This window comes from Pelodiscus sinensis, chromosome 2 (genome assembly GCF_049634645.1).
Source record: "Pelodiscus sinensis isolate JC-2024 chromosome 2, ASM4963464v1, whole genome shotgun sequence".
NCBI lineage: Eukaryota > Metazoa > Chordata > Testudines > Trionychidae > Pelodiscus > Pelodiscus sinensis.
The window spans coordinates 69,778,413-69,792,156 of record NC_134712.1 but is presented as its reverse complement, the minus strand read 5'-3'; the positions used below and the strand labels follow the sequence as shown (position 1 = coordinate 69,792,156).

The following is a 13,744-nucleotide window of genomic DNA, read 5'->3' as shown; positions in this document are numbered from 1 at the left end:
ATATGAGGAGTAACGTTAGTTCAAACCAAGGGATTTGGCGTGCACTTTCACTTTAGAAACAGCTGTTGATCGGAGTAATGTGCCAGTGAGATCATGCTAATGAAGCGTGGGATATTTAAATCCCTGCTTCATTGACTATTTCGAATGCCTACATTTGCATCCCTAGTTCGAACTAGGGTGCAAGTGTAGACATACCCCCTGATGCTACTTAAATACCATCCATCACCCTTAGAACATCTCTATCCATCATGATATCATTTTAGACCCTTTCCTGAACCTGAGCCAGTATCTGTCGGGAGATACCCAGCTTGGGTACCGAGATCTTTTGAATGAGCTAGTGGTACCATCTTTTAGAATGCGCTTTCAACGTATGACCAGAACCAATTACCGTTCCACACCTGGGCCTATTACAAATTAGTGTTTTGCATTCTCAGCCCTGTTCGTGCCAAGTTCTGGGAGCAGTGGTCTGCCTCTTGCTCACAGCTTAGCTTTGCTTTGTATTATTCAAGTTTTGTCCTTTGTTAGCTAGGCCTCAAAGTGCGTCAAACCAATCTGGTGTACTGTCACGAATCATGGGCAGTGTGAATGGTCGGTATGAGTGAATCCATAGCAAGTGAGCTGAAGAGAGGATTATGGACTTGTTTGGTCCAGGAAAAAACTCCGGAGGATTATGGACTTGTTTACAACTTTAAGAAAGAGAACTGCATGAGATAAAAGAACTGTGTATGCATGCGGAGGCAGCGTTCCCAGCATTGCCAGATAAGGAAAAGTAACAAGGGAAGAATCTAACCAAGAACAGACCATTGTTTCTCACTCATGGTGAGACAAGCGGTGCAAAAACTGGATATTTCTGGATCAGTCGTGGACACACCAGTAAGAAGAAGGGGGTATCACTAACGGACATCATCCCACCTGGACTGTGAGTAACCAGTGGATGGCATCTCACTGGACTGTCCCCTGCCGAGGGGATATATACCACACCATTTTTCCCCACAAGTTGGAGTCCATCAATTCGGCATATTGGGGTGATGTACATATCAGACTTGCGCCTCAATCAAATTAACCAACATTACCTGGGGTCTGGCCAGCCCCAGAGGGTGAGTGAGTGAGTGAGTGTATTCAATTGAATTAAGAATTAGGCTGCTAAATTGGGTTTAGGCTTAGATGTAGATTGTTAATTATTCCATTTAAATATTGCTTTTAATGCTTGTGATGTCTTTTAATGTTGTTTTAATTGCTTAGTACTAAATATACATATACATATAGTGCTTTTAAAATTGCTCCTGAATTGCCTGCAATAAAACTTGTTAGAGGTATGTTTAAGATACTGTGAAAGACTCTTTTGTTCTGTGAATGCTGAACCAAATGGGTAGTGTGATACAGTTTGATCAACCAGATCACAGCACTCCCTTGTGACACTACATGGACTTTTGTTTCAGGCCCTCATCTTACTACAGCTGCCACTGCTCATGCCCCTATCTGGGGGAATGGCAGCATGGTAACAAACTTCCCATGAGGCTTTTCCCAGGCACATCAATAACAGCCAGGAGTGGTGCCTAGGAGCAACAAGAGACATGGAGCCACATGTGCCCCCAGGAGCAGGTTGCCAGGTAATCATCCTACCCCCACCTGCCAAGATCCATATCACCCTCCCTGTACCAGCAAAATCTTTAATTCAACATACCCTGTTTCCCAGGGTTGATCAATTAAAGAGGTACAAGTGGTTAGTAACTAGTACTATAAAATCCGTGTCTTTCCACTAATGTTCCCTTTCATGTTCATGTACAGAATGAATTTCGCTATATGCATCAATATAGAGATGATGTGTGACACATCACCTCCATATTGATGTACATATTAAAATTCATTCTGCACATGGATAATTTGTGGCAGGGGTGGAGCTGAGGGGTTTGGAAAGTGGGAGAGGACTCAGGGTTAGGGAGGATGGGAATGCAGGCTCTAAGGTATGAGTAGGGATGAGAGGTTTGGGAAGAGGCTCAGAGCTGGGGGGGCAGAGGGTTACGGTGCATGGATGAAAGCTGTAGTTCAGAGCGTGGGATCTGGGATGGGGTGGAGGATGTGGAATTTTGGGTACAGGCTCCCCAGGAGAGAGGGCTCTCCCAAGTCCTCTCTGCTGGCTATGGCAGCTCTAGTGAGACTGGGCTAGGCTGGGAGAGGGATGCCTCTCTCCCGGATACAGCAGGTCTGTGTTGTTGGGGATTGAGGACGGTGAGGGGGCCGGGAGGAGAACTTTGAGACGGCATCTCTCCCTCTAGTGCAGCAGCTCCCTGCTGCAGCCAGAAACTCCTTTCCCCCAGCTGCACTAGTTCCCTGCTGCAGCTGGAGAAGTGCCAGCCTCTCTCGAGGCTGCGGCAGCTCTGTTTGTGGCACCCCTGAGTTCCTGCATGGGGTTTATTAGGCAGCTGTGCAGCCATGCAGCTTAGAGGGAACTTTACTGTGCACCCACTTATCTAGGCAGTTAAGGCTACTGATATCTTGGCACAATGACTGGCAAATGAAAAAGAGTAAAACAGTGCTTTCATAGATACATATACTTCCATGTTTTGATTTGAAATTAATTACCAGATCTCATGGTGAAGATTAATTTATTCAATTTATTCAAGGCAGTGACAGATTTTAATACTAAACTATAGGGCTCAATCCTCTGAGATGTCACACACCCTCAACTCAGACTAGAATCAATAGGACTTGAGAAAGCAAGGTGCTGAACACCTTTATACTCTAAGTCCCTAATCAAAGAGTTGAAAGCAGCAGTGAAAGTTTAAAAATAATGTAACATTATTATAAATATAGCCTAAGACTCCTGTCATGAGTTCTGTGTGGGAACATCTCACTGATGTCAGTGGGATGTAGGGATGTTAACTATCATGTATTTGTGTAAACTTGTAACCACTGGAATTTTTACTGGTTACATGTTCTTCTTCCCCCCAGCCCCGGGGCGGGAGGCAGGCAGGACCAGTGCTCAGGAGGAGGGTGGGCAGGGATGGAGGTAACTCCAGCCTGGCTGGAGCAGCCCCCTCACCTGCTACTGGTCTGGAGCAGCCCCCACCGCCGCAGGCTGGAGCAGCTCGTGCCTGCGCAGTGATCAATCCTGACACAGATAGAGGCTCCTCCAGGCAGGATGCCAGAGTAGCACCTGTCTGTGGTGGGCCAAGATGTCCTGCAGGCAGGGGTTGCTCTGACCAGAACAGCCCCTGCTTGCGGGGTACCCAGGCCTACTGTGGATAGAGACTGATCCAGCCTGGCTGGAGCAGTTCCATCCGTAACAAGGCCTTGATGGGGCAGAAGCAGCCCCCTGCCTGCAGTAGGTGGGGAGTAGGTCCAGCCTCCACTGTTTAACCTTACCTGGTAAGCTTAACCCATTAAGGGTGAGGCTTACAGGTTAACCGGTCAAACATTCACATTCCCAACATGTGACTGACCACTCAGTTCATAACTCTGAGGCTCTATTATACTAAAAGAAAGTAAATCAAACAAATGAAAATATTGTTAAGAAAAGCTAAGGCTCACCCGTGTCAGGCACTTTACTTCTTGCAGCAAGTTCCCCATAAAATTTGTTAAAGATCTCTCCAACTTTCAGTTCTTCCATCAAAAAGGAAGATCGTAAATTTTGAAGCAACTGGAAATATATACAAGATACCCACAAATTAGAAAAACAATTGCTTTATTTTTTCCCAGTTAGATCAAGGTAAATAAGGCCCACAAGCCAAGAAGATACTTCAATCTAACTTTAAGCACGAGTAGTCCAGCTGGTTTAGCAGACTAAGTTAAAAGCGGTTGGCATGTTTTCTGATAGTGTAAAGTAGTTAAAAACAAGCTATCATTTCTATAAAATAAATATTGGTTTTGTTGTTTTTTCCTTATGCCAGGGGTTCTCAAACTTTGTGATACCACAACCCCCTAAAACGCTAAATGAATTTGTGTGACTCCCCCGCCCCAGGGTCGCTTCCTCCCCCTTCTCACCAGACTCCTTGCCCTCCTGGGATTCCTTCAAGTTGTTTGCGATCCTCAACACTCTTCCCCCCTGCAGTCTCCTTCCCCCATCTCTTTCTCCTCTGTGCCTCCTTTTGGTTCCTCCTCACTTCTCCTCCATCCTCCATTCCTCTCCAGTGTCTCCTCTGCCTCCTCCTCTGACCCCCATGTGCCCTTATTTACCTCCAGGTCCTCTGCCCTGACGCAATCCCCCAGCCCGCTGCCTGAGGGACCCCTCCCTCTCCCAATGAGATGTTCCCACACATTGTTCTTCCAGTATCTTTCAGTTACAGTACCTAAATGGTTATCTGTAAAAGATAAATATTTTCAAACAGAAGTGTGATTTTTAGGTTCACAGTGTTGCTTTAAACAACAGCAATTAAATTGGGAATAAAGATACACTCTGATGACCCTCAAAATTCAGAATGACTTCCAACACAAACGAAGGGATGGCAACTCAATTAAGCATCTTAGTCAAAGAAAATTCAGACTAATTTGTGGGCAGAGAAATACTTTTTTAATACTCTTAAGAACATAAGAACATAAGAACGGCCGTACTGGGTCAGACCAAAGGTCCATCTAGCCCAGTATCCTGTCTACCGACAGTGGCCAGCACCAGGTACCCCAGAGAGGGTGGACCGAAGACAATGATCAACCGATTTGTCTCCTGCCATCCCTCTCCAGCCTCTGACAAACAGAGGCCAAGGACACCATTTTATCCCCTGGCTAATAGCCTTTTATGGACCTAACCTCCATGAATTTATCCAGCTTCTCTTTAAACTCTATTATAGTCCTAGCCTTCACCGCCTCCTCTGGCAAGGAGTTCCACAGGTTGACAACACGCTGTGTGAAGAAGAACTTTCTTTTATTAGTTTTAAACCTGCTACCCATTAATTTCATTTGGTGTCCTCTAGTTCTTCTATTATGGGAACTAATAAATAACTTTTCTTTATCAGCCCTCTTCACACCACTCATGATTTTATAGACCTCTATCATATCCCCCCTCAGTCTCCTCTTTTCTAAACTGAAAAGTCCCAGTCTCTTTAGAATGATAGAATTCTTCCTACAGAATTAAACCACCAAATCTCCCTTGTAATGGTAGACTTTGGCTATCAAATTCAACAGCAGCATAAACTCAAAGTCTCTAGGCTGAGAAACAATGAAAGTATGTTTTACCTTAATGAGGAGCTCCAGAGCTGGGATTTTACATTTTGCAGCCTTTTCTTTTGTGTAAACGCTAATACAAGTTTGCTAAGTTAGAAAAAAAAAACCATAATTATTAACAGGGTGAAATTTTAAAAAAAATATTTAAATTTTTAGATATTTCTTTAAAGCACATTTTCCCAATGATTTTAGGTATTTTACAACATTTAAAATATACAAAACCCAAGTGGAAAAAAACAGCTTTTCACATAAAGCCAATGAAGACTAGAATACATATTCACTAGGGAGGTCAGAGTTTAACCAATAAGCTGATGCTTGTCGGTTACTGTTAAGAGTTAAACTCAGCTGCCAGGATCCTGCTAGTGCCAGAGCCTACAGTGAGGGGCAGCACCCAAGAGATCGGGGTTGGGGGGGGGGGGGGACACTCCTCCAGAACCCTTCCCTCCTTACATTTACATCTTCTAAAACATTTAATCAGATAAATGATAGAATTCTGATTTTGTTTTTGTGTGTTTTTTTTACATCCATGATATTCACCCAGAAAACAGCAATACTAACCCACATATCTCTCAAGCAACCCAACAGAAATAAAGAAAAAGACTGGCTTTGCAGTGTGTCCTAGAGTTAGCAAATTCAAGTTCGGATAAACCTAGAGAGAAGCAAATTCTACGGTAAAAGACCTCATGCAACAAGCCGTCTACCACAAGTCCCCATTCCTTTTAGGCAGGAGGCTGTTACCATGAGCTCAAAAAGCACAATGGCATAAACGTACATCTCCAATTAAATGGATACTACTGAGCAGCTTAGACTCATGGGCTATGTCTACACTCACGGCTTCCTGCGCAAGTACAGCTGTTCTTGCGCAAGAATCTGCAGAGCGTCCACACTGCCCGCCTGCTCTTGCGCAAGTAAATTTACAGTACGGCGTGGTACGAGGGGGCTCCTTGCGCAAAAGCTACGCTCTTTTTTGACAGGTGTAAGCCCTCTTGCATGGGAGCTCTTGTGCAAGAGGGCAGTATGGATGCTCAGCAGGGATTTCTTGCACAAGAAAGCCCTATGGCTAAAATGGCCATCAGAGCTTTCTTGCGCAAGAAAGCGTCCACACTGCCATGGGCGCTCTTGCGCAAAAGCACATCTCGCACACGGCAGTGTGGACGTTTTCTTGCACAAGAGTTCTTGCACAACACTTGCACAAGATGTTCTTGCGCAAGAAGCCGCAAGTGTAGACATAGCCTTAGAGTAGGTCTACAATGCAATTAGACATCGTGGCTGGTCCATACTGGTGTACTTAGGCTCACATGGCAAAGGTACTATTTAATGGTGGTGTAGATATTCAGGACCCTCCCTTCTTATACGGTCCTAAAATCTGTGCTCCGCTCCAGCTACACACCTTGAATGTCTACAACGCTATTAGCAGCCCTTTAGCCTGAGCCATCCACATCAGAATCAGCTAGCCCAGACGAGCCATGGGGTTTTTAACTGCACTGTAACATACCCTTAAGAGACACATTTTAAAAACTGATGAGTATTCACAGTTCCCATGGACTTCAAATGGTACTACAGGTGGTCAGCTTGTCTGAAAAACAAGCCTTTTAAAAAGTCACTACAAACTGATGCAGAAAGATTCAAAGTACTGTATTCTTTTAAATCAAATATTTCACTGGTGCAACATTATAAAAAAATCCAAACCCAGCAACTTCCATTTTTTATGGGAGAGCAAAATATATTCTAACCCTGCTAGCTCTAAGGTACTTTAACAAACACTACAAAACTATACTAACATTTTAAATGATACCAGTGCATTAACATATAAACCAATATTGCTCTTCCATTTCAGCTCTCTTAGAAACATTGGGTGGGAAAGGATGAATTGCCTACAGGAAGGTCATGATGCTGGTATCAGTCATTTTTGTGTATCTTTCAGCTTTCGTGTTTAAATTAAAGAGACTGGAGAACAGTATTTGACAGATTTTTTAAAATAAGTTTTACTTCACTTACCTTAATATCATGAGCATAAGGATGAACTTGCTGACCAATCTTTTCCAGAAAGATACATAGAAATTTTAAAGCTTCTTCCCTGCACTCTCGAAACTGAAAAACAAAGTTGCATTTTAGAAATGAAAGCCTGTATACTTTCACTTATCAGAGGAAAAATACTGCAATTCTTTAAAAAACATACCAAAAACACTAAGTTTATCAACTTACTTCCTCAATGCTGAGAGACTTGCGGACAAACACAAGTAATCCATTTTCTTTGGAAAATACCAGGGAAGTTTGCAATGCTGAAGAAAGAGCAAGCAAAGAATCAAACTAGTTGCTTTGTTATTTAAAATCTATTTCCAAACAATGGCTAGAATCTGATTATGTAGAGAATACTGGGCATTATTCAGGACATCCACTTTTAAAGTACAACTAATTATTTTCAGTGCTAAAAAAGGATATGATTTTAGTCCTAACTCACATAAATATTCTCACTGAAGCCAAAAGGGCTAGTCATGGGAATTAGGGCTACAGGATTGAACCCTAAATTCTATTGATAAAATTTTCAGTACACATATATATGCTCAAACCTCAGGTTCAGTACAACACTGCTTGGCACAGAATCAGGGATGAGAGAAAAGGGGCTTTACACCATTTTTACTCTGCAATCCTGAGGCCAGAACCAATATAGCAACATGAGGTCTGCAATGACCCTAAAGGGTAACCTGTCAATTATGTATTATCAATGAGTATGAAGAGTGGTCATCCTAGACCCGTGGTCACCAACCAGTAGATCGCGATCTACCGGTAGATCTCGGAGGCTCTAAGAGTAGCTCCTGAGCCCTCTCTGAACTGTGCACCTGCACTGTACATTTACATTAGATTTCCTCATTTGAGGAGCAGCTACTCACCGAGCAACAGCACAGGCGAGGAGCTGCGAGGAATGGTGGGAATTTTTTTTTTAAAGTAGCAGTATAAGGATTGGGGATAGCAAGTGATGGAAAAGAGGAGAATAGAGAGGGTGGGGCTTCAAGGAAGGGACGGGGCGGTAGATCTTGGCTTGGTCTGTCATTTAAAAAGTGATCTTGGGTGTAAAAAGGTTGGAGACCACTGTCCTAGACTAAGACATTATCTATACTAACATTTGAAATTGTTTTAGCTCCTATCCAAATGTATGTTTAAATAAACTTCTTGCCATAAAGGTGCTAACATGATTTCAAATATCAGTGTAGACAGGATCAAAAAGCACACATCAGCATATTTTGATTTTTTTCACCCAGTAAAACCATGAAGAGTCTGGATAGGAACATAGTATTTTACATGCCAGATCAGACCAATGATCCAGCAAAGTCCCCTATCCCACTTCTAATGGTGGACAACATCCAATGCTTCAGAAAAACATTAAGCCTCTGCCACAGTGAAATATTAATCCTAGAATTTTTCTGCCCTTTAAAAAATCCAAATACAGAATTTAATCCTATAGTCCCTTATGGTAGTGAATGCCATGGATTCACATATAGTTATATGCTGGGTGAAATAAGTATTCCCTTTCATTTTTTCTGAATACACACACCACTAATATATTTCTTGAAGAACTTCACGTCCTTCAAAAGCTTGTCTCTTGCACCAACAGAAGTTGGTCCAATAAATCCCATTATTTCATCCGTTTTTTCTCTTAATTTCTGAGAGCAACATGCCTATAATAATACTGCAAACAACTAATTGATTTAATTTCTAAACCTATCAGCTGTTGTTTAAAAAAAACAGGAATTAGCTAAATCAAGCTGCTTAAAACTTCCACTTAACAGTTCAGAGTGTAATAAACAGGATCCTCAGTAAACAGCAGAGTGACTTGAGAAGCATGAATACTCAACAGAGGAAGTGAAGCTGCAAGTTTCTAACACCTGCAGCAACACTGCCATTTGCAAATGCAGCAGTTGGGGCACAATTTTAGGGTCAGAATCTGGCATCCTGACACAAGAGTAGTACTTTTCTCCATGGGTACAGTCTGTGAACCCAAATTACTACATAAAGTATTTCACAATGTAAGAATAACACAAACTGGCCTTTTAAGAAGTCTCAACATATTACATCTGGTCATGGTGAAACCTGGAGCTGGAAAGTTCACCAGATTAAGTTTAGTTACCAAGGACAAGGCTCAGGTTATCGGGATCAGGCCTGGAGACATTAGAACTCTCCAGGTACATTTTGCATGAGTAAGAGTAGGCATCCCCAGGCTAGGGAAAGGCTTTGGGTAAGAAGACTTCCCTGATCTAAGGACAGTGTTACAAAGGATGTGTCCCCCAAGGACAGATATAGACTTTTGGGCCAGTATAGCTAATGAGCCACCATTTTTTTCAGAAGAGGCTCTTGCGCAAGAAGGAGCATCTACACTGCCCCTTCTTGCGCAAGAAAAAGCCTCTTGTGCAACGCCATTCTTCCTGAAAAGTAATAGGTGTAACGGCATTGCGCAAGAGGGTTTTTCTTGCGCAAGAAGGGGCAGTGTAGACTCTCCTTCTTGCACAAGAGCCTCTTCTGAAAAAAATGGTGGCTCATTAGGTATGCAAATGAGGCTCGGCGATATTCCACGCTTAGCCTCATTTGCATATTACTTGAGCAAGAAGCCGTGAGTGTAGACATAGCCTTACTATTTAATAGGATAGAGTTCCCCGAGACTGCGTTGGAGCTCAAAAGGCTACAACTCTCCAGCATGGGGTTCAAGAAGCTAGAGTTCCCCCATTTAGGCTCAATAAGCAGGGATTCTATGGACTAATGCTAGGGCTCAATTTCTTAGAGCCAAGTGCAGAGACAGGGCTAGGGGTGTAAAAGCTCCTGGGCTAGAGTTAGGGTCCAGTACACTAGAGCTCCCAAGGTTAAAATTCAATGTGTTACAACTTTCAGGGCAAGTGGTCAACAGGGTAGAGCTCCCCGAGATAGGGTTAGACATTAATAGGGTGGAGCTCCCCCTGGGAAAGTTAGGGTTCCATAGGCTAAGGTTAGAAGGGCTGAGGTTACTGTTTATTAGCGCACAGGTCTCAGGCTAGACTCAGGGATCAAAAACTAGAAACATCCAAGATATTGTGAGGTTTCAACAGGGCTTTTTAGACTAAGCTGAGGATTCAGTAGGGCAGGTCACCCCAGGGAAGGGACCGGAGTGGAGCTGAAGGGCAGGGTTTGGCTTCAATAGGCTAGGTATCTGAAGAGCAGAGACAGGGTTTAACAGGCTAGAGATCCCCAGTGTAAGGATTCATTTTAAGCTGCAAGGACTTCCCAGCTTAGGTTTAGGATTTAATAGGGAGGGGCTCTGTAGGGTACTACTTGACTGCAGCTGCTAATGCTCATGATCATGCCTGGTTCAGTAGAATACAACTCCCCAAGTTAGGATTAAATAGGTTAGGGCTCCCCGGGCTAAGGTTAAAGCTAAAAATGGAATGTCTCCTGGGGCAACAGATAAGTAAGCTATGCCTTCCTTAGCCTGGGTTAGGTTTCAGAAGAGTATAGCTACCAGGTCTACAGTTAGGATGCTATACGCTAGGGCTCACTAGGGTAAGCAAGGCTTAAATTCTCCGAATATCTTCCAAAGCCTCTGGGCTTCTGCTACGTGTGAAGCACCAGGGGTTGGGCTTCTGTCTGTGGGTTTGAAAATATTTACCAGAGCACCACTCCACACAGCTCCAGCTAAATTTAAGTCTTGAGGGTAGAGATAGAGCTGGGGCTGCAAGGGCTTCAAATGCAAGGTTTAGTGTTCTACCCTGGATCAGGTTAGGGTTCAGGGTTTAAGAGGGTAGGCTTAAGATTCAAAAGGACACAGCTTTCTAAACAAAACTCTCCCACAGCTATGGTTAGAATTCAATGAACATGGCCAGCATTTCTCAAACTAGAGATCCTGGCCAAAAAGTAGCTTGTAAGTCTATAGAGGCAAAATGTAACATTACTGCCACCCTTAGTTCCAGGATGCTTTCAGAGCTGGATGGTTGAAGGGCATTGGTGGCTGGCCAGCTGCACAGCTCTGAAGGCAGCAGCACACCCATCACTAGCAGCAGCAGCACTGAAGGAAGGATGGCATGGTTTAGTGAGTTGGGTGGTCTTGACTTTTTAAGAAACCCTGAGCATGGGCAGTGGGTAAATCTAGCATTGGAGAAAGCAAGCCCTCTGCTCAGGACCCTGTGGGAACCACCCCTCCCCTCTGTAGCAGCAGGCCACTCCTGCCCCAGCAGCTGGTGTACAGCCACAGCCTTCCTGGGGAGAAGGGCAGACAGCACACAGCCCCATCATTCCCCATCCAGGGAACAGGACGGGGGCAGGAAACAGACAGTGTATGGCCCTGGCCTTCCCTGGCCCTGGCGGGAGCATAGGGAAAGCAGCCCCCAGCCCTGGAGGACAGGCAGTGGGGGCCCTGCCCCAGCCTCAGAGCACAGGCATCACCTGGAGGCCTAGGAGGGTTGGAAGCATGGCTCCAAGCCTTGACAGTGCTGAAATCCAAGCAGGCCTAGAGGTAAAGCTAGACAACAGACAAGGGCTCCCAAAATAGGGTTAAGGTCCAGTAGGCTAAAGAATCCCAAGACAGGTTAATCTTTCAAGGACTCCCCAGATATGATTAGGGTTTAAAAGGGTAGTGTAGTGCACTCGCTCGGGTAAGGTTAGGTTTCACTAGACTGTGTTCCTGGGTTAGGATCAGGGTTCCCAATGCTAGTGTTGGGGTCATTATCCCCCAAATAACTGGTAGGGTTCAATAGGGTGCACAGTCTCCATGCCAGGACCAGGTTTCAAAAAGGTAAAAGTCCTTGATCTGGGTTAAACATCACAGACCTCCTGCGACTAGGGTTAGGGTTCAATAGGATAGAAGTTCCCTGATTCAGTGAGGTGAGGCTCTCCAGCCAATGGTTAACACTTAACAGGGGTAGAGCTTCCCTGACCCATTAGAAAAAACTGTGGCTGGTAGCACTGCACAGAATAGTTTTAGACAGTCTTACATAGCATAATGTCAAGACAAGGAAGGGAAGATTTATAAAAAAAAAAAAAAAGCACAAATCACAACGCTCCCTTGAGCTAGATTATCAGTTTGCCAAGACCTCGGAGGCTCCAGAGGCACGGTCCAGCGAGCACACTGCTCTACGGTGGGCTACAATGGATAGGTCGGGCACGGTCAGCCTTGGCACAGCCTAGCCCGCCACAGCCAGCCCCGGAGAGGGCATCGTACCAGGTCCATTGGCCTGCTGACGGGGGAGCTGCTGGCACACGCAGCTACTGGGCCGAGGACAACCCAAGAGCTGAGACTGGGGCTCCCCCCACTTCTCCGGCCCACGTGGCCGCGCCAGCCCCGGGCACAGTGACTCGGCGGCCCGTGGGGTCATTGCCACGAACCCCTTCCCGGCGGGGACAAGTGGCGGGCGGGGCGCCTGAGAGCCCGCCCCACCAGGCCCCGCGCCCGCTCGTTACCGCGGATGCCCTGCCCGGTGCTGGTCACGCACGCCTCCCCCAGGCTGCGGATGAGGTTGTAGCCGCGCAGGGCGGCGGTAGCGGGGTCCGGGTCCTCCAGCGCGCACAGTAGCTGGTGCAGGGAGCCCTGAATGCCCCCGCCCCCGCCCACGGGCACAGCCGCAGCCATAACGCCCACAGCGCGAGCCACGAGCAGCCCCGGCAGGGCCTGTCACCCGTGCAGGACTAAACCACTTCTGCCGGCACAAGGGGGTTAGAGCAGCTTCCCCGGGCTGGAGCTTCGTTGGGCGGAACCAATAACACTCACTGGGGGAGTACTTTGCCCAGACAGAGCCAATTAGGCGCCACAACAAGGAGGCTGATTGGTTCGTTTGAGAAGGTAGGCGCGAAAGGGCGGGACTGGGGGTATCCGTTGCCCCGCCTCCGAACACTAAGGTCGAAACTAGTTTCATCCAATGTTACTTCCTCAGATGCACAACTCAGAGTCGTGTAAATGATAGAAATGTAGCCGTGCTAGTCTGGTGTAGCTGAAGCAAAATGCAGGACAATGTAGCACTTTAAAGACTAACAAGATGGTTTATTAGATGATGAGCTTTCGTGGGCCAGACCCACTTCCTCAGATCAAATAGTGGAAGAAAATAGTCACAACCATATATACCAAAGGATTTTTTTTAAATTGTATCCTTTGGTATATATGGTTGTGACTACTTTCTTCCACTATTTGATCTGAGGAAGTGGGTCTGGCCCACGAAAGCTCATCATCTAATAAACCATCTTGTTAGTCTTTAAAGTGCTACATTGTCCTGCATTTTGCTTCGTGTAAATGAGTAACTTAAAACAAGCTCCCCCACCCGCGATGGAAATGGACTGTCCGACCTTCGTAACCTACGTCGAATTACTTTAAAGAGATGTGCAGCAAAATTTGCTCAAGTTTGGACGCTACCATTCTTACCAGAGAAGGAGGGGGAACCCTGCCTATGAATGAATGTAGGCTCTACGTGGGGGAATCGGGCTCCTGTCAGTCTTTGTTCTGTCCCTGTAGCGAGGCTTTCAGAGCCCCTAAGGCACCATCGTTCGCTGCCGGAACCTAGATGGGTGGTTCCATCCCCCTTTCCGGGCCGAGTTGGGCTCTCCCGTGCGGCGATTGGAAGGAAAACCCGCGAGGGCC

At 45.6% G+C, this 13,744-nt stretch overlaps 1 protein-coding gene across 1 annotated transcript in view; it reads right to left on the bottom strand.

Annotated features, from left to right (window-relative positions):
• The window catches only part of PRKDC (protein kinase, DNA-activated, catalytic subunit), a 195,881-nt gene extending 183,046 nt beyond the window's left edge, over positions 1-12,835 (bottom strand). Inside the window, exons 1-5 of the mRNA XM_006112163.3 lie at positions 12,577-12,835; positions 7,363-7,439; positions 7,156-7,248; positions 5,170-5,244; positions 3,532-3,640 (exon numbers count right to left, since the gene is read on the bottom strand). Coding sequence (XP_006112225.2) covers positions 3,532-3,640; positions 5,170-5,244; positions 7,156-7,248; positions 7,363-7,439; positions 12,577-12,745 — 523 coding nt within the window. The 5' untranslated portion in view covers positions 12,746-12,835. The remainder of the gene's footprint in view (positions 1-3,531; positions 3,641-5,169; positions 5,245-7,155; positions 7,249-7,362; positions 7,440-12,576) is intronic.
• Between the last annotated feature and the right edge of the window lie 909 nt (positions 12,836-13,744).